This window comes from Uranotaenia lowii, chromosome 1 (assembly GCF_029784155.1).
Source record: "Uranotaenia lowii strain MFRU-FL chromosome 1, ASM2978415v1, whole genome shotgun sequence".
In the NCBI taxonomy this organism is placed as follows: domain Eukaryota; kingdom Metazoa; phylum Arthropoda; class Insecta; order Diptera; family Culicidae; genus Uranotaenia; species Uranotaenia lowii.
The window spans coordinates 103,626,936-103,643,838 of NC_073691.1; the positions used below are offsets into that span (position 1 = coordinate 103,626,936).

The 16,903-nt window shown below is 37.4% G+C and overlaps 2 protein-coding genes and 1 long non-coding RNA gene across 5 annotated transcripts in view; 1 reads left to right on the plus strand and 2 right to left on the minus strand.

The window, feature by feature from the left end:
• Nucleotides 1-1,176: 1,176 nt before the first annotated feature.
• LOC129752071 (uncharacterized) lies at nt 1,177-5,686 on the minus strand. Of its 2 annotated transcripts, none has more exons than XR_008738847.1 (6): nt 4,994-5,686; nt 4,733-4,928; nt 4,323-4,523; nt 3,145-3,454; nt 2,280-2,814; nt 1,177-1,656 (listed from the first exon to the last, which is right to left on the minus strand). It is a non-coding gene; the product is annotated as an uncharacterized LOC129752071 (long non-coding RNA). The 2 variants fall into 2 exon arrangements; XR_008738846.1 differs by having other exon boundaries at nt 3,145-3,457.
• A 3,758-nt stretch (nt 5,687-9,444) lies between these two features.
• Nucleotides 9,445-11,385, plus strand: LOC129752030 (interferon-inducible double-stranded RNA-dependent protein kinase activator A homolog). 2 transcript variants are annotated; one of them, XM_055747830.1, is made up of 3 exons: nt 9,445-9,578; nt 9,657-10,015; nt 10,084-11,385. In XM_055747830.1, exons 1-3 carry the CDS (start codon nt 9,521-9,523, stop codon nt 10,519-10,521), a joined length of 855 nt encoding a protein of 284 aa, XP_055603805.1. In that variant the 5' UTR covers nt 9,445-9,520; the 3' UTR covers nt 10,522-11,385. The 2 variants fall into 2 exon arrangements, with proteins under 2 accessions (XP_055603805.1, XP_055603798.1); XM_055747823.1 differs by having other exon boundaries at nt 9,479-10,015.
• LOC129752017 (cell division cycle and apoptosis regulator protein 1-like) overlaps nt 10,571-16,903 on the minus strand; it is a 57,330-nt gene continuing 50,997 nt past the window's right edge. The window contains exons 2-10 of the mRNA XM_055747810.1: nt 15,027-15,535; nt 14,768-14,952; nt 14,197-14,709; nt 13,246-13,684; nt 12,758-12,905; nt 11,421-12,680; nt 11,127-11,362; nt 10,957-11,072; nt 10,571-10,903 (exon numbers count right to left, since the gene is read on the minus strand). Coding sequence (XP_055603785.1) covers nt 10,657-10,903; nt 10,957-11,072; nt 11,127-11,362; nt 11,421-12,680; nt 12,758-12,905; nt 13,246-13,684; nt 14,197-14,709; nt 14,768-14,952; nt 15,027-15,535 — 3,653 coding nt within the window. The 3' untranslated portion in view covers nt 10,571-10,656. The remainder of the gene's footprint in view (nt 10,904-10,956; nt 11,073-11,126; nt 11,363-11,420; nt 12,681-12,757; nt 12,906-13,245; nt 13,685-14,196; nt 14,710-14,767; nt 14,953-15,026; nt 15,536-16,903) is intronic.

Consider the following 16,903-nt stretch of genomic DNA (forward strand, 5'->3'; position numbering starts at 1 on the left):
TTAAATAAAACACTTACCATAATCTTGCTTATAACCAATTTGGAGGACGAATAACAACGATGTTAATGTAACGCATCAGAAACTGCCCTTTTTGAAGGGAATCGAGCTGTTCCAAATAAGGGGTAATATTGATCCGATAAAATGACCCGTTATTTGACAGATCATGGGGGTTCTCAATAACGGGTCAATTTTACGCCTTTAAGGGGTAGCCAAAAGTTAGCGTGTTCCCCAGGCTACACTGAACCTCGAAAATACCCAAACTTGAGAACTTTCCCCGCCAACCCGAATGAAACTCCCTCCCTACAGGTTTGACTATTGGTGGCATAGCTCAAAGTTAAGCTTTTAATGAAGAACTCACCCCCCAAAATCTGATACCGCAATAAAATGGAAATCAAAATAAAAAAAAAATACTGCAGGTACGGGAATCACACCCATACCTGCAATGGCTCTGCGATCACCATCTCAGAATGCTAACCGCTCGACCACCGGAGAGTTGTTGAGAGAGGCAGCTACATCATCGTATATGCGAGACCTTTTGCGGATGAAGCGGGAACAAAAGTTATCCCCCAAAAAAAACAGTTCCTCGCTTTGAACTTACCCCCCAAACCTAAATCTGCCACGATGGAGGTAGCAGAATCAATTTCGCTATAACAACAAAACCCCCCAAAAAAAGAGTTCTCCGCTTAAAGGACAAGTTTGGCGTATTGGCAAGCTGTGATTTTTTCACAAACTTGAGTTGTCAATCTTGAACTAAGGTTTGGCGGGTGGCAGTTCTCAAGTTTGGGTATTTTCGATTTTCAGTGTAGCCTGGGGAACACGCTAACTTTTGGCTACCCCTTAAAGGCGTAAAATTGACCCGTTATTGAGAACCCCCATGATCTGTCAAATAACGGGTCATTTTATCGGATCAATATTACCCCTTATTTGGAACAGCTCGTACGGATCGAGCCTTTCAAATGTCAAAACAAACGGGCCGAATCCGAACCGAAACCGAACGCATTTTCGAGAGATTTTCGGGCCGATTGTACGGATCGAGCATTTCAAATACCAAAACAAACGGTTCGTTTTCGGGCTGAAACCGAACGGATTTTCGAATTGTTTTTGGACCGATTACCATGGTTGACAGTATTTTAGAATTTATTTTATTTTCCAATTTTTTTTTATTTACATACAATTTACGAATACAATCCATTATAACTCAGTTGTAAGTAGTATACCAATATTTAAAGAAGTAATTCAAATCATTTGTTTGGTAATAAAGAATTGCTGTTGAGAAATCTTGAATCTTTGTCCTTCTGCCTGAATATATTAGTCTCGATTGAAATGCTTAGCCGTGCTGTTCTTCTTCGCGATTCTTGAATCCTACAAATTTAATGGTGCCTAAAATATAAGTACACGAAAATGCACTTCCTGCCTTATTATTGTAGAATGTACATTTTTCCTAGCCAGAAAATATTTTATGTTAAGTTGCAATTTGTCATTGCTTAGCAATTGTCTCGGGGCTCCACACAACAATTAATTGCTTTTCCGAAGTTTTATCGGTTGATTAACCTCTTTGCCACATTTGTTTTCTTCCACCAGGAAGCCACGGAAGATGGCAGATTATAAGTTTTCCCTCGACGATTCTCGACGGGCCAAGATGCGCCTTTTGCCAACCTAAAAAGATAAGTTTGAAATATTTTTCTCTTTTTATTTTATTTTATCAATGGATCAGTGGTCATCGAAATTGTTAAAACTCTTTTAGAGGGAATTTTATCAAATTTCAATAAATTAGTGTTTCAATCAATGTAATTGACAAATGGTGATTTTATTATTTTACTCACGGAAATCACAGAAATAATCTAAATAGCTAGGGCTAGACCAATGAAGAAACTTTAAAGTAGGAATAAAACTTTTAGAAATATCATTTTAAGTCAATGCCTGACAATATTTAGATAAGGAAAAAATAAATATTTAATCCATTGATTTTTTTGTAACTAGTAAATGAGAATTACGTATTACGAAATATTGAATAATGAAATTGAAAATATTGAAGAATTTCCAAAACTAGGAAACTTCTTATTCACGTATTGTTTAATAAAAAAATCCAATATGGTGATTGAATGTTCCTGCGAATTAGTGTATAAGAGATTTTCCAATGGAGGCCTGTTCACAAATTCAGAAACATGTTAATTCGATACCTTATGAATAACTGACTGTAATATTCTCACTACTCAAACCTCACTTATAGTTTAATATAAACGAAGGAACGTTTTTATGTTCAATTCAAAAATCCTAACCTTATTTCCAGCAGGCAAAAACATCATCGTAACGAATTTTCCTAATGTTCATGTTCACCACCGGTATAACAGTTAACTGTTAGCACCATTAGAAGACTTATTACTTGATGACTTCACCTAGGGGAAAGCCAGATAGATGTTGCATCTCCTAGTTGAGCTGGATGAAATTTTGCTATATTGTATATAGTACAATGTAGTACTTGTTGAAGCAGATGAAGCCGCCATAACTTTAACTTGTTTGTTTTTCTGCCAGTTCTAAGGGCTGATATCGAGATCATAGGGTCCATTGACCAGCTGTGTCTGCGGCAATGTTCGATCTATCGACACACCCGTCGTGTTTCTCTAGGTAGTGCAATTTCATGGAAGGTTTCATTAACCTTAAATCGTATGAATGAAACGGTGGAACCGGTACGACAGTCCGTGGCCGAATGTCCCGGTATGCCGAAATTTAACCGAGAAGCATCTCCGAAAAATGATTCATCCAAAACGTTATTAGTCACGAGAACGTAGTTCGGCTTTTTCGTTTCCTACCAAGCTGGAAGAGAAAAAAAACTAATTATTATTTCAGATATAGGTAAATAGCTTTTATTTTATTAAAAATCTGATTATTAGTCGGAATCCAGAATATGTAGAATATAGGAATAAAAATATACCATCTAAAGAATGTTCAAATTTATATTGAAATTTGCAGTTTCAAGATTTCATTTGATTAGGATTATTTTGACTATATAAACACAATTCGACACACCCAATTAACAAAACGTAGAATAAGATAAAATAAATAGATGAATAGATTACAAATCTATTAAAATTTTATGTTTAGCAAGCATACACTACATTTAAATAAAACAAAAACGCAACTTACCTTCGTAGTTTGAAGCAGCTTTCATCCCTTCATAGCTAATCAGATGCTAAAAAAGGTACGCTTTGTCATGATGATCTGTTTGACTTGCAAGCATAACCAATTTTAGATTTTCATCCAAACATTAGTATTAAATAGAAAAAATAATCAATTCTGCAACCAGACAGTATATTGCGCACAGCGTCTTTAGTACGGTGTCACTAATCGTGTCATTCGACGACCGGATAAACATTTTTTGAACATGATGATTCCGGTATTAAATTTCCTTGGTTAGGTAAATCCGTTCGTTGTTGCCCGGTGGGTCAAAAAACATCTGCTGGAAGATAGCAAATAATAAAACATTCATTTTCAATTTTATGGTAACAATCTATTAATCTTAAATAGAACGACAGTATTTATTTGTATAATAAATAAATAATTGCTTAGTAAAATTATAACTTTGAACAGTTTCACATGCCGCGGGATCACACATGCATAACCGTTTGTTGGTCCTACTTTTAGAAGTTCGTTTTGATGGTAGCTGAACTCCTCCACAGTGTTGTAGAGTAGCAGATTAATCAATGTTGCAATTAACGCCTCATTAAATTATTTGAGATGTAACGAAATGACGATGATTTATTGCCACAACAGTTAACACTCCCATATGTTGACCGATCTCAACCAACATTCTAATAACGACATTTTTCTTCATAAAGGATTTTAACACATGCGGCATTCGTCCCTAAATTGCGACAGTTATGATTGTGCTGGCCTTATAAACTGATGGCCTTGATCCAGCTTCTCTCCTGCTGATGTCTAGGAGAATGTGAATGTTTACCTGTATCACCGGTCAGCTGATCATCGGCAGAATCAGAAATTACATTTCTGTTTAAAAAGTTGACTGTTTTTAGTATTTCAATGCTGGACATTGCTCGTTCCAAGATATCTCCGAGATTAATGTATAGGGCCAAAATCCGATCACCTACGTACACTTGGCCATTATTCTACTGATGCTTCATAAAAAAAACTGATGCTTCATAAAAAAAAACTGATGCTTCATAAAAAAAAACATCCAAAAAATCAACATCCGGCATCAGAAATAATTGAGAAGCTTTTTTATATGATATTTTAGATGTATGAAAACGATTTTGTTTGCACTTACCTCATGTGAGATAGTATTGTAATATTTTCCATCAACTCACCTCACCTAATCCAATCGATCACGGCCAACATTAACGATTTTTGCTGATGCTAATGTGACGGGTCCTAGGAGGCATAACTGCCTTCATGAGCTCGGTTTTTTTTAATGTTGTCAGATTTTTGTGAATGGGTCCGCCTTTATGAAACTCGGGGTATATGTATTTTCCACGATCTGGTAATATTTCATGCTACCCCGCATGACCCTGAAAAATAAATAGACAGATGAAACAAGATTTCAGACTCCAAAAAAGTTGACTCTGTAAAAAAAAAATTCTGTTCAGTTCAGATTCTCAATACAGATTTATTTCTGATTCCATATTAAAATTCAGATATCAGATTTGGCCTAATATAACAACAATTTAGATTTCGTCAAAGAAAACGTTTTAAGTTCTTCATTTCCTTAAATTCTTACCTCGAATGGCATAAGCTAGGCTATCTGGAACGCTGCAATGTTTGGTACATGCTGAATTCGTCCACCCCCAACTGCGGCTTCGTCGTCGGAAAGCACTTCCAAAAATACTTGGGGGCAATTGTACCAAAATCTGGTGTACTGCGCGACCGAATCAAGATCGTACAATCGGAAGTTATTTCTATTCTACCTTTGGATTCTGAAAAATAAACAGAGTTTCGTTTAATATGATTAAGTAACTTTAAGGAACCGTAAATGACTTACCCTCGTAACACTAAACTAGGCAGTTCCGTAGTGGTGACGGATTACAAAAGGGGACCTTTTTTTCTTCTGGCGGCATGAAATCAACTCCACACCAACCGGATTATCAACGGGACGGGGTGTAGATCCGCTTTGAATTTGAGCAACATTCGACACATCTGTTCTGGAAGCTTCCGGTGTGGCAACACCGGAACGAACCCTGCTTGCTCCAAAATCCAACCATCTGCCTGGTCACATTGTTGGTGTGCTTAAGTCAGATTTCTGCGTTCACGACATCACACCGTTAGGCTAGGAACAGCAAGGGCAAGCACTATGGGGTGACATCCCGGGCCTTCTGGCTAATTTGTTTCTCACCATGCAGCGTCATTGGAGCAGGAAAATTTTGTTCCATTTCCTCCTTATCCAAAGCAACACCGGAACATGATGGAAGATTTGAAGGCGTAGCGGTACCCGACTCGCTGAGAATCAAAAAATGTAGAAAAACACAATTTCACAACAATCACGCATGCACCAAAACAAAACACGCACCCGGATTGCTGCGATCGAAAACTGCTCGTGTTTCGTTTAGTTCATCGCAGCAATGCGAAAAATATCGTCTGTTTTCGAGCAATCGAGCAGGGGGATGGAAATCGAACCGAAAACGGATCGAATTCTAACCGCTAGAATTCGAGTGGCGCCAACTCTGTTTTGCAATCGGCCCGATTGAGCAAACGTTCCTGACAGGGTACTCTATTGGCCCTACACGAATAGAAAAATTAACCCCATTTTGAATAGGCGTAACTTCACGTTCCAACGAAAATGCATCAACATGAAGTTTCGCCCATTTTAATTTTATCAATTTTTTGAAAGTTTTAAGCGATTTTAAGATGAAACCGCGTTTATTAGGTAAAGTGCAACTGCGTAAATCCGGAATGACCGTTAACTCGATTTGTTTACATTTGGCAGTTTTGCCCTTTTTAAATGCAAGAAAAATTCGTGTAAATTTAGATCGAAAACGATGCACGAAAACGGAACATCGATTTTGATGTAAAATTCTATCACGGTTTATTTTTTTCAAGGATTTAATTTTTGCGGCGTGTAAATTTAGATTGAAATCAATGCACGAGATCGGATTACAAAAGCCGTCGTGTAAAAATACACAGGGATGTAAATTTTTAAATTTATTATCGTAAATATTGATATTTTTGCTAAATTTTCAGGTTTTTGCTTTTGTCTTTGAATGAATACGCCCACATATATTATTTTTAATTCACATTTATTTACAAAACTGAAAATTAAAACACCATTACGGAAAGCGTCAAGCTGGAATTGTTGTTGCATCCGATGATTCCCAGCACGGGGATGTTTTTACAGATCAGCGTCAGTATCTTCAAATGGTTCCGGAACATCATGATCTTTCGGTCAGCACTTGGACACTTCAATAACAAAAGTTTCTCCGGATAATAACTGCCCGGATATCAGCCTCTGCGCAAAAATCTGACCTTGCTGTAATGGAGAAAAAACTTGTCAGTTTCAACCGCATTTCTTCTTCATTTCACGTATACCTATGACTTTAAAAGACTCTAGAAGTGCTGCTGTCGGTAGCTACGCCTTTGATCGACCCGTTTCCGAATAATTTTTCGACTTGTTTACTTTCTGTGCAAACTAACGAAATATAAAAAGGCAGAAGTTAAATATTTGCATTCAATTTTAAATCAAACAGATCTAATTTTACACTGTTTGTGAAATAAATTTCATTGACCGGTTGATTTTTGCATGACGCAATGTAAAATTACATCAAAATAGTTTATTTCTATCCTATTTTTGAAAAAAGTCTGATATTACATCAAAAGGAGTTTAAAATTACATCTTTTTGCAATTACACTCAAGAAAAAATAGATCACTCGTTTTTTAGATTCCGTGTACTTTTAGAAATTTTTTGCTGTGTAGAAATGTATAAAAGCTCTTTAGACACGTTCTGTATAAAACGCTCAAACATAAAAGCAAAAATAATATAAATAATAAATAGCATTATTTATTTATTATTTATATTATTTTTGCTTTTATGTTTGAGCGTTTTATACAGAACGTGTCTAAAGAGCTTTTATACATTTCTACACAGCAAAAAATTTCTAAAAGTACACGGAATCTAAAAAACGAGTGATCTATTTTTTCTTGAGTGTAATTGCAAAAAGATGTAATTTTAAACATATGTGGAGACACAATTTTGTAGAAACTGTATGGATTTTTATACAGATTAGAGTAACTTTGGTTACCGTGTATGGAGAAGTAAAAAAAAACAACGCACACGCTCGTTTTCATATAACCATTTTCGAATGAAAAATAACCATTTTCTGGGTTTTCCTGCAGAACTGCCAATATGGTTATTTTTCATCAATATTTTAAGGTACAATTTTAACCATATTCCTAGTTTTCGGGTATTAACCAAAAAAAGGATGAAAATTTAACCTCAATCGTAAAAGAGAAAAAAACATGGAGCATTTTCGTAATCGTTCGAGGGATCGTTCTTGAAGAGAATAATTATTTGCTGTAGAATTTCTTTTAATTCCAAGCGTAAACTGGTGCAATTATTGACGCACGGTAAGTTATCATTTTCTAACATTAATTTTATTTAATATTAGTGATTTTTTTATTTTTGCAGGGACCGGATAATCATACCAAATTTTTCTTATCCGTGGATAAACGGAAGAAGTTCCAGCTCTGTAACGAACTCCACCGCTATGGCAACCAAACAGCGAAAGCAAGAAATTTTGAACCTCCTGCTGGAATATTTCCCCGATAATTTTGACCCCATGGCTGCCCGGAAAATCAAGTGTCGGATTTGGAATCCGGCACGAATATTGGCGAGACAGCGATCTGCCGGATTGGAATCAAACGACAGACCTCAACACATAGATGTCGTTCACATATCCGCACTCCGAACTGAACACATCTTTTATTCATGAAAATCAGTCCAAATCGAAGGAATCCTCCCCGGAACCAGAACTGATGGCCATCGAATGTCAATAGCTTAGCAGCACCAAAAACTTGGATGATCCCAAATGGCCAAAATCTCCCCCGACTTATCTTGGAACCCAAGGCATCGGAGCGGGTCGTAAATCGTTGGGAAAGGTTAGCCGCTTGGCTTAGCTTCAGATTCGATAAGAGCGATCAAGGCAAGGACATGTTCACGTTTGCAGCCTAGTCCGAGGGCTCCAAAGAATCCGGCATGGTTGAAACGAATTACCCTGCTTGATTTGGAAGATTGCCACGGGTTCGACGAGTTCGCGAAAATACTGGCCGGACTGCACGGCAAAAGTCTGTATGTATAAATTGGCGCCGATGAGTGACGGCAACTTCCGTCCCGGGCTTCTACGCCGGAAAGTGAATTCCTCGTCTCAAGTCCTGCTCTTAACACGGGTGATTCGAAACATCGAGATAAATATAAAAATACCATTGATACTCGCTAAATTTGAAATACTCAGAGCCCGGCTACCTTTTACTCAGACGTCGCCACATGTATGAAGCAGCCGACGGCTGATCTTAATGAACTCAAATATCAGCGGAAAATTTACTCAGACGTCAGAAAATTCGGCACTCAGAGAACTCGAGTGCTGGAAGGCGACAACTGAGTAAATGATGATCAGTTTGTGCGAGGCGGTCGGACTTGGTTGTTTTCATGCAGCAAAAACTAAAAAATGTACATTGTGAATATTCATTCTGAAGGTAATTTCTAGCTATTAATCCGATATTCTTTTTATTACAGGGTTCAGTGACGAAGGTGGTCGAAATACAATTGGCATAACGGCATAATATTACAGCATAATGGGTCCCGGGAGCCGAAACCCGACGGGCGAAAAAAAAATCATTTTTTTTAAATAAAATGTGTAGGCACAACATTTGGACTTTTTTTATTCAACAAATCAACAAATCCATCATTTGTCTGAAAAATAATATAGGTTTTAAATATTCTAGCATGGAAAAAGCGGCCAAAAACCGCTTCAGAATAATTCGCGCATTCTGAGTAACCATGGCTCAGTTGTCGCGAAAAGGGCTGTTAGTCAGTTCTGAGTAAAAGTCGTTTAGTCAGAACTGAGTAGGTGCGGTTTTGGCGAAAACTGAGTAGCCGTCACTCTGAACTGAGTAGCTGAAAGTTAGCGAGTAAACATACTTTTGACAATAAACAAAACATTTCAAAATTTATTTTTTTTTCTGACTTTCATAGCTGCAATTTTCATCAGAGGAAAAATGCTTCTTAAATTTCAATTAAAAAATAACCATTTTCCAACTTCTTCGCCAAATAAAATACGGTTAAAAAATAACCATATTTCAACTTCTCCCCGAAAAGTCATTTTATGAGTTCTCATGGAGAACTCATAAAATGGCATTTCCCGGGAAAAGGTCTAAAATGGTTATTTTTGAATCTTAAATGGTTCAATAGTTTCTAGCGTGCAGGAAAAGGTCGAAAATGGTTGTTTTTCAACCGAAAATGGTTAATCAAATAACAGCGTGATAACTACCAAAAAAAGAAGAAGAAGAAGAAGACTAGCAATGGCGAACGAGAATGCCAAAACTCCTATAACAGAATTACAAGAATTGTGCGTCGCGCGTAAGCAACCAAATCCTATTTATTGTTTTGGTGATGAAATAATAGAATCCCTGAATTCTAAATATTTTACTACCAAAGTAACAGCGCTCGGGTCAAGCTGTGTAGGTAGAGGGCGATCAAAAAAGGATTCGAAACACGATGCCGCCTTCAGATTGCTCCGAATCTTGCAATCTGCAGGAAATTGCGATGACGAGTCAGATGATTCCCACTTCTTAGCAGTACTTTCCACTGATAAAGTTACGGAGCTAAGAGACATCTGCGTACAACGGAACTTCCCTGAGCCATCATTCGAGTGTGTTCGACAATCAGGACCTTCCCATGCCCCCATATTTGAATATGAATGCCGTATAACAACGATTGTCCGCCGTGGTATTCACAAGACGAAGAAAGGAGCAAAACAGGCAGCATGTGACGCTATGATTAAGACTCTACAGGCAGTAAGTGTGGAAGCTCCCTTATGGCAATAATTACAAAAAAAGAAAACAATTCTGTCTTTTCTTTACAGATGCCGGTGGAAGATGACGAAATGCAAATTCAAACTTTGGATCAGGCAGCTGATCAGACGTTTGAAGAAGACGAGCATCTCATTCGTACCTATCGGGAATATAAAAATTCTGATATTAAAAAAAAATTAGGTGTCAAAATAGTTGATCGACACAGGTATTTTGAAGAGCTTGACAATACTAAAATCGAGTCAGCCCGTCGAATTGCTTTTGACGAAATGATGGATACGTGCGATAAATGTATGCAAATTCCAAAAGCTTTGGGCTTGAAGTATAGTATAAAGACAGAGGACAGTCAGCTGACGACAAAAGATGGTCAGAAATTGTTTACCTTCGAACTGTTGAACAATGAATTTGACGTTTTCATTTATGGATTGCGCGATGAGTTTTTCACCAATGTTTTAAGTTACTTAAATAACATGTTGAATTTTATTTTCTAAACAATCAACGATTTTGAGGAATTTCTTTGGTTTATAAAAGCATGAGGAATTGAATTACGAAGAATATTTATTTGAATTAGTATGTATCATAATACATAAAAGATGATGAAAAATTAAATTGAGTGTTTCAATGATTTATTCTTTCTTCTGCTCCTGTACCTTTTTGGGATCTGGCACAACGGCTGTTTCGCTTCCATTAGAATCTTCCTCAGAATTTTTATTAGGAATGCATTCTTTGGAATCGCCGCTAACAACAGTTGATGGAGTGATGTCCATGGTTGATATTGATTCTTCTGATTTTGTTGCTTCAACAGTAATATCTTTCTGTGACTCTTGATCCTTATCATGTTTACTATCTTTGCGACTATTACGATCACGTGAACTGAAAAACAATATTAAGTATTTTTTGATAGCAGTTAATTTGAAATCGCTTACTTTCCACGCCTAGAGGAAGATATAGATGTAGAGCGCTTTCTCTCCGGGCGGTGAACAATAACACTAACACGATCGTATACATTGGACAGAGTTGAAAAGTATTCATTCGATTTTTTCTGTAAAAACTAAATTGTTTATTTGTTCATCCCAATCAGAAAAAAATACGTTACCGTTACATCTCTCAAATTTTGTTCAGCCTCAATCAATTTTTTTGTTAAAGTTTTGATGTCTGATGATTGATCTTTGATCTTTTCGTTTGCACGTCCGGCATTCTTTTGAAGATCGGCATTTTGACGGCGAATATCGGTAAGCAAAATACTTGTGTCCTCACGACTTTTTTCTGATTGCCGCATCTGCTCAAGTAGTTTGGAAATATCGATAACAGCTCCCTTGTGTACAACCAAACCTAATCAATAAAAAAAAGTATGATTTTTTTTTTTTTTTCATGGTTACCATTGTTTTACCGCTTTGTGTTTCCGGAATTTTATCTTCTGCTGGTTCTAATTTGATCTTCTTAGCCATTGGAGCATCCTCTTCGTTTGATAAATCTTTTTTCAAGACAAGCTCGAGATTATCTTTAAGTTGCTCGACGTAATTGCAATTACCAATAGCTAAACTCTTAGCCATCTCAGTTTCTTCTCCAATTTCTTTGTTTTCAGTTTTCACATTACTGTCGGAAGCTTCTGAGGTTTTCGATTCTTCTTTTGTTTCTTCCATATTTTGTTCAATGGGTTTGTCAGTAAGTTTACGATAATATAATGAGTCTCTGGTAACAGCTTTCGATACCATTCTACGGATTTGTGATCTGGATAAATTCAATCCAATTGTATAAAACAAATCTTCTACATCTTTGTCGAATATATAGCCGCAATGGCTAACGTCAAAATACACAAAGGAAAGCAATAAATCGCGGTCAGCTGTAAAATATTTAGTTCTGACTTTTTCTTTCTCCTTCCGCCGCTGATCATCTTCATCTCCATCATTGAAACGCGAACGTTTACGTTCGCGTTCTTTAGCCCTTTCTTTATCATCTTTATCATCATTCACAATCTTTACTTCATCGTCTGAGTCTTTATCTGTAGCCCCATCACCATTAGTCTTTTTTTCATCTTCGACGTCCTTGGTGTCTTTACTAATAGATGCCTTTTTAGAATCATCATCCTTTTTACCAGGCAAATTGTGAAGGGCTTTAAAAATATTAAATCCAAAGTCTCGGGTCAACATTTCGTTGAAAAGTTCAGCAAATAAAGAAATTTCAAATGAATGTTCCTTGGAGTCCTCTGGGCGGTAGTCTAACAACACAGACAGTGACATTACGGCGCAGTCAAATTTTCCAGATTTTGCTGTTCGCGAAGGATGAACAATAATATGCGGTTGATCTGGAAGTGAATATCGTTTTTCCAGAAGAAGCCGTTCTTTTTCTGTTAATTTTGGGATCTCAACTTTTTTAGATGGTTCATCATTAGATTTTTCTTCTGATTTAGTTGAGTCGTACTCATCGATTACCGTTACTTCAGACATATCGACATTCTCCATTGTTTCGAACTCTTCCTCTGTCCCTGCTTTGTCAGCTTGTTTTTCGCTCAAATCTTTTTTAGGCTTATGTTCTTCTATAGATTCGGGCTTTGAAGGTTCCGGCTCATCTTCTACGTTTGCAGCTTCAGCTGAAGATTTTTCTTCGTCTAACGCTTTAGTAAGTCGCGCAATCAAGATGTTTTTGACACCTGAAACAATATATCATACTCATTTCTATTATTCTTCCCCATTTTGATTGGATTAAATCAAATGAAATTGAACATACCTTCAGTAGAAAGTTTGCGGGCCTCTAATTCAGCCTTCAAATCGACTACCTTCATTTTTTTCACATCAAGCAACGCAAAATTTGTTGGAACGCCAGGTGATTCAGCAGGACTGTCGATAGTAATAACTTCATCCTCTTCCTTTTTATCCTGAAAACGCAAACAATAAACGAACAAACCATAACAGTGACCGTTAGTAACAAAGTCAGGCTGAACTGATAAAAGCCTATCCAAAGAGTGATATCGCAGTTCTAAGATTTGCTTATCACTTGTGTCACAAAATCACACAAAAACGCATCAAGCTTTCTCACAATCTACCTTTCACGCATTCAAGCATACATAATCTGGAAGTGACCTTAAAATATTTTGTAATCATGCCAACAGAACTGTATAGAAGATCTGACGCATTGTTATTAATGGATAAAGTTGTTTTAGAGACTTGAACAAAACCTATCAAAATGAATGGACTAAGAAATTAATGAGAATGTGCCTTTTCATTCGTGTCAGCAGCTGCTGTTTGTGGAACGTCCTTGCTAGTTGAAGATGCTTCTTCCTTGCTGGTACTGATGTCTTTCTCCGGAACAGGCGATGGACATTTCTTATCAACAGCATCGGTAACAACGACGACTTCAGGTGAAGCTGGATCACAAACTGCCGTAGGGGATTTAGTTTTTTCATCCGACCCAATCGTTGAATTTGCTCCATCAGGGACAACTGGAACCAAACTATCGGAATTTTCAGGATCACTGTTGATTATGCGATCCAGGTGTGCTTTGTAACTAAGGTGAAGATCGGTCCACTCTGCGGCTGTCGGCTGACAGGAACGTACATCGGGCACAAAGATAACCACCGTTTCGATACGCGCTGGAATCAAACGACCCTTGTGGTAGGTTTCTGAACGACGATAATAGAGCTCCACGAAACGGTACCTGTATCGGTATATAGTAGTAGGTTGATTTCAGATTAAACTTCAACTATAAACAGATGAGAGTGGGAGGTAGTGTGATAACAAAATGTCGAGTTGTCATTTTTTTTTCTTAGATTGTCATAGCTTTAAAAACTTTGATAAAAATCAAAAAGGAATATATCCGATTGATGGTAACAGCTTTTAACTAAAATCGTAACGACTCTTAGATTATTATTCCATTTAATGCCTCGTTTTGCCATAAAATATTTATTTATAGACACTGTATCCATAATGAATATCATTAGCTTATATACTTACGCTGGTTATGAAAACAAAAACAAAATTTAAACATAAAAATTTCAACGATTTCTAATGTTATGAACTAGTTTTGGAAATCTGAACAAATAAAAAAAATATGTTCATAACATTAGAACTCGAAATAGAAACAATATAAAAAATAAATAGAAATAATAGGTTCAAACTTGAACGAAGAAACATTTGTTCATTACCCTCTCTAGAGATACTTCAACTTACCAGCGAGTGCATTTCGAGAGATCGATTCCGGTCAATCCAAGACATGTTCGTATAGCTGTTTTGATCAATACATTTGGATTTGAATGGGGATTATCTCCATCTAGAGACGGTGACCACGGTCCGCCGATAGCCATAGTTTCGTTTTTGCCACGTATTCCAACAAGGAAATTAATCAACCTCGTTGGATGTACATAATCACGTTCATCTTCATAGCGGTCGCGGTCCTCTGCAGTTGAGAAGCATCTGTCGTAAAAATCTATCATGGGCGGTGTACCCATCAACATAACTTTAGCGCTGTACAAGTAATCTGCATCGGCAGGTTCTAGATCAAGATCATTTGAATGCAGAGGCTCTACTTCCTTATGCATAACATGGAAAGCGCATGGCTTGCGAATTGTAAAGGGTTCATTGGGTGGAAATGCATCAACCCAACGGATATCAGCCGTAAAAAAGTCCGATGGAATATACATTGTGTGATAGCGACGCCGTATCTCGAGAATGTCTACGTTTTTTCTAGAAACATAAATAACTTTAATCATTGCATGTTTTTAAAAAAAAAGTAGAATATTACTGCGTAAGAATTTGTTTTGGCATCTGGACCATATATCGTGGAATTGGTCGAACTTTTCTACGCTTCGGAGATAGTTTTCGAAGCGGACTGCGTTCTCTATCGCGACGATCGCGGTCTGGTGTTCTATCCCTTTGCTTTTCACGATAGCGGTCGCTATCATCACGGCGTCGCCGTCGATCTTCATCCTGCATGCAAGGAAAAAATGAAAAAAATGTAGTTATTACAAATGTTCAGAACAAATAGATGTTGCAATACACACATCATCACGAGAGCGGGAATCGTGATTGGAAGAGCGATGGCCATGTCGTTCAGGAGACTTTCTTGAGGGAGAATAACGATTACGACTACCGGAATTTTGACCAGAAGAGTAGCTCGATACATGACGAGAGCTACTTGTTGAGCTCGAAGAAGCTGATTGTAGCACCTGCACTCTGGTTGCGTTCCATTTAAACGGCATGTTCTGGTTGTACGAAGCTTCGACAAGTACACGATCTCCGATCTTAGGGAAAGAACCCTTACATACGTTTTTGTGGAAAAAAACTTCCTCGTCGATAAATCCAAAGTCATTCTGAGTCTTCGTTACATGTCCAGTTCCACTAAAGACTCGTTGGTTCGGGTTAAATTTTGATGAACCACTGACTTGAGCAGACTGTTGCTGCGTTTGGAAAGGCATTGTATTGATCTGCCTTGAGGTGGGATATTGAACCGCTGTTGAATAAATTTGTTGCTGTTGTAGGCCCATCTGAGGTAAGAGCTGTTGCTGTATTCCTGTTAAAAAAAAAACATAGCTAAATTACTTATGAACAGGCAGACAATTTTGGAATTGTGTGGAAAATTTTAAGGACTGGATCCGTTAAAAGCACATACAGGGTGGCCACTCAAAATCAATTTTTGATTTCCCGCATGTTCTCACGAAATTACCGATTTTTTTGGCATTTAAATAGCTCGGGGAGCTGACGCTGAAAATGAAAATTAGAGATAGTATGGAGAAGCAAATTTTAAAGTTTAGAGTAGGCAGCGTAGAATAGTAAGCGATCATGAGACCATCATGGTTAGACCATCATGCACTTCATTATATCCATTCCCGGCTAGATATGGACAGAATGCAGTTCAAGATAATAAACCAACCCCTTCTGATACCAGTTGGAGGAAGGACAAGGGTGGTTTCGAGACTGGCCTCTACTTACTCTCCAAGCATCTCACCTGTCGGCAACTTATGGCATTCGAACCCCAAAAGTTTTTCTTGCCGATACCGGGAATCGAACCCAGTACGCCTGGGTTACCAGACTCGCGCCAGCCTATCCACTAGACCACATCAGCGCTAAAATTCCGAATATTTATTTTTGAAACCATATAAACGAAAATCGATAAAATTTTCTTTTAGTGGTAAATGATCTTTCAATCGTTTTTTTCAGTTTTTTTTACCGATTAAACAACAAATCATAAGATTTATACGCAGATTTTTTTTTTCATTTTTAAAACTACACACAAAATTTTCGAGGCTCCACTTAGCAAAATTTCGCTGTTACTTTCGATTAGCAAAATGGGTTATTTTACTAACGCGATAGCAAAAAGCTAATTTTGCTTCATTTTAGTAATTGAAAAGGCAGTTTTACTTAATTTTAGTAAAACGAAAGTTTTCTAGCCGCTTTGTTTGCAGACAGCAGCCGCCGCCAGTTGGGAGAAAAATAACAAACTGACGCGATTAAGTGCGGTTTTCAAAGCGCGATGCTGGTGGTTCTTGTGGTGGCCAGATCAATACCGGATCAATGCGTACAGGTAAGGGCCGCGGCCGCGATCATGAGAAGTTTAGGTTTCCCGATTTTCGAAATGCAAAATTGTTTGTTTTATTTTTCTACCAGGTTACAATTTCCGGAGGTATTGACGGGTTTTTCGGAACAGTCCGGAAGTGGACAACTAAAGTTTCAATGCGCTGCGTCTGGCTCAATCATCGATGCATGAATGACGATCGGTCATTAGCCGGAAGATGCGTTCCCAGAATCCAAACTTATTACTTTGCATTTTATGAAGTGTTTTGAAAAAGTAATAAATAAATTCAAAGTGATGTTATCCGTGCATTCTATTTAATAATCAAACATTCCCTCGAAATTTGCAAATGAAAACATAAAAAAAAAA